General features: G+C 47.1%; 1 protein-coding gene across 9 annotated transcripts in view; it reads left to right on the top strand.

Moving 5' to 3' along the window:
• The window catches only part of LOC307165461 (ubiquitin carboxyl-terminal hydrolase 9X-like), a 56718-nt gene that overhangs the window by 32558 nt on the left and 16660 nt on the right, over window positions 1-7500 (top strand). For all 9 annotated transcript variants that reach the window (XM_079883073.1, XM_079883074.1, XM_079883075.1 and 6 more), the window contains exons 36-41: window positions 1-574; window positions 989-1112; window positions 3241-3466; window positions 5835-5964; window positions 6837-7022; window positions 7241-7461. The exon at window positions 1-574 is cut by the window's left edge and continues 180 nt beyond it. In XM_079883073.1, coding sequence (XP_079739199.1) covers window positions 1-574; window positions 989-1112; window positions 3241-3466; window positions 5835-5964; window positions 6837-7022; window positions 7241-7461 — 1461 coding nt within the window. The remainder of the gene's footprint in view (window positions 575-988; window positions 1113-3240; window positions 3467-5834; window positions 5965-6836; window positions 7023-7240; window positions 7462-7500) is intronic.

Genomic DNA, 7500 nt, shown 5'->3' with positions numbered 1-7500 from the left:
GACGAGGTTCCGCTGGAGAGCCAGGTTATCCCGGAGAGCCCCCCGGCGGATCCCGGCGCTAGCTCGCGCTACAGACTCGTGGGCGTGCTAGTGCACTCGGGTCAGGCTAGCGGCGGACACTACTACTCGTACATCGTGCAGCGCCACGGCAGCGACGGCGACGGGCTGAAGGACCGCTGGTATAAGTTTGATGACGGTGACGTGACGGAGTGTAAGATGGACGATGACGAGGAGATGAAGAACCAGTGCTTTGGTGGAGAGTACATGGGCGAGGTGTTCGATCACATGATGAAGCGCATGTCGTACCGGCGGCAGAAGCGCTGGTGGAACGCGTATATCCTGTTCTACGAGCGCATGGACGCCACAGGGGGCGACGGCGAGCTGTTGAAGTACATCACCGAACTCACGCTCGCGTCCCGGCCCAACCAACCCAAGATGCCCTTGGCCATCGAGGCCAGCGTCCGCAAGCAGAACGTGCAGTTCATGCACAGCCGCATGCAGTTCAGCCTCGAGTACTTCCAGTTCATGAAGAAGCTGCTGACCTGCAACAGCGTATACCTGAACCCTCCTCCAGGTGAGCACGACCCGCCTCCGGCCCGCCTCCGGCCCTGTCCACACGCACACGCAGGGTCCGCTCTCCGGCCCTGTCCACACGCACACGCAGGGTCCGCTCTCCGGTTCTGTCCACACGCACACGCAGGGTCCACTCTCCGGTTCAGTGTTGTGTAGAGACCGGAGATTTTGGCTTGTGGCGTCAGAACCGGAACCGGCTTGGCTTCTGATTGGCCAACATTGCTTTACGGTTAGGGTTATATCGCCACCTGTTGGTTTGGCATGCTTTTGACAGCGCGTTTTTGCGTTTTCATGTGTACGTGAATGTGGAGGAAAACCCGTGTGCGTGTGGACTCGGCCTCAGCCAGCGGCTCGCGTCTGAGGATCTGTAAACGTCTGATGTGTTGAGATGCTCCTCTTCTCCTCTTCCTTCCAGGTCAAGATCACCTTTTACCAGAAGCTGAAGAAATAGCGACGATAAGTATACAGCTCGCGGCCAGATTCCTGTTTAGCACCGGCTTCCACACGAAGAAGGTCGTCCGAGGCCCTGCGAGCGACTGGTGAGCGTTAGCTGAGCGTTAGCTGTGCGTTAGCTGTGCGTTAGCTGAGCGTTAGCTGAGTGTTAGCTGAGTGTTAGCTGAGTGTTAGGTGAGTGTTAGCTGAGCGTTAGCTGTGCGTTAGCTGAGGGTTAGCTGAGCGTTAGCTGTGCGTTAGCTGTGCGTTAGCTGAGCGTTAGCTGTGCGTTAGCTGAGCGTTAGCTGAGGGTTAGCTGAGGGTTAGCTGAGCGTTAGCTGAGCGTTAGCTGAGCGTTAGCTGTGCGTTAGCTGTGCGTTAGCTGAGCGTTAGCTGAGCGTTAGCTGAGGGTTAGCTGTGCGTTAGCTGAGGGTTAGCTGAGCGTTAGCTGAGCGTTAGCTGAGCGTTAGCTGTGCGTTAGCTGTGCGTTAGCTGAGCGTTAGCTGAGGGTTAGCTGAGCGTTAGCTGAGGGTTAGCTGTGCGTTAGCTGAGCGTTAGCTGAGCGTTAGCTGAGGGTTAGCTGTGCGTTAGCTGTGCGTTAGCTGTGCGTTAGCTGAGGGTTAGCTGTGCGTTAGCTGTGCGTTAGCTGAGCGTTAGCTGAGGGTTAGCTGTGCGTTAGCTGTGCGTTAGCTGAGCGTTAGCTGAGCGTTAGCTGAGGGTTAGCGGAGCGTTAGCTGAGCGTTAGCTGAGGGTTAGCTGTGCGTTAGCTGAGGGTTAGCTGAGCGTTAGCTGTTGAAACTGGACACGCCTACTATAAAGTGTTCATTTTGTCAGCTATTTTTACATTCAGTCTTAGTCCTGTGACAAATGTACTTTTTAGTTTTTATCATATTTAGTCAGCCTTGCTCTGTTTTCATTCAGACAAGGGTTAGTCGACTAAAAGCCTGGGCATAGTCATATTTTCGTCATGCTGCATAATGGTTCAATTTATAATAGGCTAACGATTATTTTGCTTAAAATTATAATCACAACAATTGTTGTCATTTGAGAAATTTATATTTGCATTTCATTAGAATTATTGCTCTTTCACATACAAGTACAAATCTAGAGAATGTCTCGTATAGTCTCGTAGAACTCGTGTGCATGGTTTATTTCGCCTAATCTGGTTTCCTGATTATTTTTCATAGGCTATTTGTCAGAAATTAATCCATTCTATAACATTATAAAAACAAGACATTTCTCTCAAAAATTAAAACGGTGAAATTTGTAACCTAATACCAAATTACATTCATGTTTTTTTATTAAAACAACATCACAAAAAAAAAACCCACTATATATTGTCACACAGAGCTGCGTATGTGCCTTTATTCATGTAGTCGAGATTCATGTTTGGAATTATTACAGAAGGTTTGATCGCAGTTTTAGTCACAGAAACCAGCGCAAGAACCTCGTTTAGTGTCGTTTCGTAATTTAACGAAATTAACACTACCACTATAAGAATAATAGTCAAGTCATGAAAGTATGGGAATTACTAAAGGCCGTTCACACTAAGTACAATAACTTTAACAAAAACATTAAAGATATAGTTCTAAAAGTTTAAATATAAAAGTCCAGCCCACAACTATTAAAAACTAAACACAAGTGAACAGTCAGTGATAAAATAAGAACAAATACACAAATTACAAGCAGAGATTAATGCTAAATAAATCTACAAAGTCTAAGTATTATTCAGGTACAGAAATTAAAAACTTGGCCTAAATGTAAAATAACACTATTTATTCACTGTAAAAAATATTTTGTTAAAGCTGTATTTTGTTGTTTTATTAACATTAATGATACAGACAACAGGAATATTAGGCTTTGTTATTTAGTCTCTGCTTGTAATTTGTGTATTTGTTCTTATTTTATCACTGTTCACTTGTCTTTAATAATGTTTGAACTTCACCAGTTAGGCTAGCAGTTTCTGATGTGGTATCGAAGAACTTAAAGTGAGCTTTAAGTAATAAATAAAAAGCAAAGTTATAATAATATTATATATAAATTATTATTTTTTTATTTTATTTGAATTTTTTTGCTAAACCTGAAAAATGATCCGATCCGTGGCTCAAAAACCGCAGCTGATCCGATCCGTGAATGTTGTGATCCGTTGCACCGCTAGTGTCCGGTGGTGCGTTCAGCGGCCGGTCCAGGTGTGGCCAGTGTCAGCTGACCCCTCTCTCTTCTGCTGCTCCTCAGGTATGACGCCCTGTGTCTGCTGTTGCGTCACAGCAAGAACGTGCGCAGCTGGTTTGCTCACAGCGTGTTGTTCTCCTTCCCCACGCGCTTCTCCGAGTTCCTGCTGGAGTGTCCCAGTGCCGAGGTCCGCGGAGCCTTCGCCAAGCTAATCGTTTTCATCGCACACTTTTCCCTGCAGGACGGCCCGTGTCCTGCTCCAGTTACCTCTCCCAGCACATCCACACAGGTGAGAGAAACCAGTGCAGGAGAGAAACCAGTGCAGGAGAGAAACCAGTGCAGGAGAGAAACCAGTGAAACCAGTACAGGAGAGAAACCAGTGAAACCAGTACAGGAGAGAAACCAGTGAAACCAGTGCAGGAGAGAAACCAGTACAGGAGAGAAACCAGTGAAACAAGAACAGGAGAGAAACCAGTGAAACAAGAACAGGAGAGAAACCAGTACCAGTACAGGAGAGAAACCAGTGAAACCAGTACAGGAGAGAAACCAGTGCAGGAGAGAAACCAGTGAAACCAGTACAGGAGAGAAACCAGTACCAGTGCAGGAGAGAAACAAGTGAAACCAGTACAGGAGAGAAACCAGTGAAACAAGAACAGGAGAGAAACCAGTACCAGTACAGGAGAGAAACAAGTGAAACCAGTACAGGAGAGAAACCAGTGAAACAAGAACAGGAGAGAAACCAGTACCAGTACAGGAGAGAAACAAGTGAAACCAGTACAGGAGAGAAACCAGTGAAACAAGAACAGGAGAGAAACCAGTACCAGTACAGGAGAGAAACCAGTGAAACCAGTACAGGAGAGAAACCAGTAAAACCAGTACAGGAGAGAAACCAGTACCAGTACAGGAGAGAAACAAGTGAAACCAGTACAGGAGAGAAACCAGTGAAACAAGAACAGGAGAGAAACCAGTACCAGTACAGGAGAGAAACCAGTGAAACCAGTACAGGAGAGAAACCAGTGCAGGAGAGAAACCAGTGAAACCAGTACAGGAGAGAAACCAGTACCAGTACAGGAGAGAAACCAGTGAAACCAGTACAGGAAAGAAACCAATGCAGGAGAGAAATCAGTGAAACCAGTACAGGAGAGAAACCAGTGAAACCAGTACAGGAGAGAGAAACCAGTTCAGGAGAGAAACCAGTACAGGAGAGAGAAACCAGTACAGGAGAGAAACCAGTGAAACCAGTACAGGAGAGAAACCAGTACCAGTACAGGATAGAAACCATTGAAACCAGTACAGGAGAGAGAAACCAGTACAGGAGAGAAACCAGTGAAACCAGTACAGGAGAGAGAAACCAGTGAAACCAGTACAGGAGAGAGACACCAGTGAAACCAGTACAGGAGAGAAACCAGTACAGGAGAGAAACCAGTACCAGTACAGGAGAGAAACCAGTGAAACCAGAACAGGAGAGAAACCAGTACCAGTACAGGATAGAAACCATTGAAACCAGTACAGGAGAGAGAAACCAGTACAGGAGAGAAACCAGTGAAACCAGTACAGGAGAGAGAAACCAGTGAAACCAGTACAGGAGAGAAACCAGTACAGGAGAGAAACCAGTGAAACCAGAACAGGAGAGAAACCAGTGTAGGAGAGAAACCAGTGAAACCAGTACAGGAGAGAAACCAGTACAGGAGAGAAACCAGTGTAGGAGGATCTCACAGATCCGTGTCCCACGTTCCTCAACCTGGTTATGCTTTTCCATGTCATGTAGACTAGAGGCTGAAAGCATGTTGGGGTCTACTCTCAGATTAATGGATTTATCAGTTTTGAAGGTTCTAGACTCCATTGTTTATACCAGTTGCCGAATAGGCCATTACAGGATGGCACACGAGTTTTTAATATTAGGAAAAGATCCACCCACATGCTCTCTTTGTCAAAATCCTGTATCCCTGTAGCCTGTATCCCTGTAGCCTGTATCCCTGTATCCCTGTATCCCTGTACCATGGAGAGCCTGTATCCCTGTAGCATGGAGAGCCTGTATCCCTGTATCCCTGTAGCATGTTTGATTAGATAGTGATGATGGGTTTAGCTGCTTTTTTATTCAGTTAACTCTTTGAAATCATTTTTTAACAATGTTAAAGGAGTCGTTCACTTCAGAATTAGAATTTCCTGATAGTTTACTCTCCTCCACGTCATCCAAGATGTTCATGTGTTTCTTTCTTCAGTGGAAAAGAAATGCAGGTTTCTGAGGAAAACATCAGGATTTCCTCCATATAGTGTCTTCAATGGGGTCCAACGGGTCGAAGGTCCAGATGTGAGTTTCAGTGCAGCTTCAAAGTCTCGACTCGATCCAGCCGAGGAATAAGAGTCTCATCTAGACACACCAGCGGACATTTTTAATAAATACACATTATATACTTTTATCCACAGATGCACTGAAACTCACATCTGCACCATTTATTTCCACTGAAGAAAGAAAGACACGAATATCTTGGATGACGTGAGGGAGAGTAAATCATCAGGGAATTTTAATTCTGAAGTGAACGACTCCTTTAAACCAAATTTAGTCTTTAGATTTTAAAAACCTTATAAGGTTTCTCAGCATGAAGAGCCACAGAAGCCGGCGTGGCGTTTAAACAGCCGTTTGTCGTTGTGAACAGGCCTGTGACCCCGTGACCCTGAGCGATCACCTGTTACGGGCGGTGCTGAACTTGCTGAGGAGAGAAGTGTCCGAACACGGGCGGCACCTTCAGCAGTACTTCAACCTCTTCGTCATGTACGCCAACCTGGGTGAGTTCTCTCGACTCCCGTGAGTCTGCAGAAGGGTAGAGGGGACATATCATGACAATCTGCTGTAATCGGGTCCCGGTGCTTCTACCGACACAGAAAACATGAACAGTGAAACCCAGTAACTGTGTTCTGGTGAGCCTTTCTCTGCAAGCGTGTCTAAAAATAAGCCGATCAGATTTCGCTCTCCTTCTGACGTATGAAGAGGATCTTATTATAATATTACCGGCCCTTAACACACGTTTACACACACCAGCCGACATTTGGTTCCACACGCGCCAACAGAGCCCAGTTCTAACGCACTGATGAAGATCCAGCAGAGCCTGAAGCTGTTCTGTGGTTGAGCACAGACGAGCACTGAACACTATTGACCAGAACATGTCACCGCTGTCTTATAAAGACCTCAGGAACTGTGGACACTTGTGGAGAAGTTCAACATGATGATGAGATGATCAGTGTAACTCCACAACAACTACAGAAATGTGTCCACTAACATTCAGAAGCTCTTCCTGAGTCTCTCCGTAAGGCTGCACTCGCTACTGGTTATACTGGGATTCTGGATGAGTGAGATTGGCCTGTTCTGTTATTGCTGGAGTTTCTGAAGCTCGAGTAAAGACTCCGCCCTCTTCTGAACGGAGGCGGAGCTAAAGCTCATCTGCATTTAAAGGGACACACACAAACGGTGTGTTTTTGCTCACACCCAAAAAGGGGCAAATTTGACAAGCAATAATAAATGATCTGGTATTTTGAGCTGAGATTTCACAGACACATTCTGGAGACGCCAGAGATTTATATTACATCTGGTGAAGAGGGGCATCATATGTCCCCTTTAAGGGTAACTGAGCGTCATAATATTACCCATCTGTCTGTTGCAGGTCTGGCAGAGAAGACGCAGCTGCTGAAGTTAAGCGTGCCGTCCACCTTCATGCTGGTGGCGCTGGACGAGGGTCCCGGTCCTCCCATCAAGTACCAGTACGCAGAGCTGGGCAAGCTCTACACGGTGGTGTCGCTGCTGCTGCGGTGCTGCGACGTGTCCTCGCGCATGCAGTCCTCCATTAACGGTGAGGGCTAGTCGTGCTGTCTTTCCTGCTTCACGTCTGGTGTTTTCGCTGCACGTGAGCTACGACTGACTGAACAGAAGCGCGTCACCACTAGGCTTTAGCGACATTATGGCAGGAACTAATTCTTATCGTGAGGAGAATTGTTACCGGTACATCGCGAATGCTAATATATGGCCCATCCCTACTGTCAGCTGATCTGAGCCACTGTTCTCCGACAGGGAACCCCCCGCTGGCCAACCCGTACGGTGACCCCGGCCTCACGCTTCCCATCATGCCCCTGCAGCCGCCCGTGGCCGAGACCCTGTTCGTGCGCACCAGCTACGTGAAGAAGATCATCGAGGACTGCAGCAACTCTGAGGAGACGGTGAAGCTGCTGCGCTTCTGCTGCTGGGAGAACCCTCAGTTCTCCTCCACGGTGCTCAGCGAGCTGCTCTGGCAGGTGTGTGTGTGTGTGTGTGTGTGTGTGTGTGAGTGTGTG

This window comes from Squalius cephalus (genome assembly GCF_949319135.1).
Source record: "Squalius cephalus genome assembly, chromosome: 10".
NCBI classification, from domain to species: domain Eukaryota; kingdom Metazoa; phylum Chordata; class Actinopteri; order Cypriniformes; family Leuciscidae; genus Squalius; species Squalius cephalus.
Note: the sequence above shows the minus strand (reverse complement) of the source record. Positions and strands in the feature narration are given on the sequence as shown.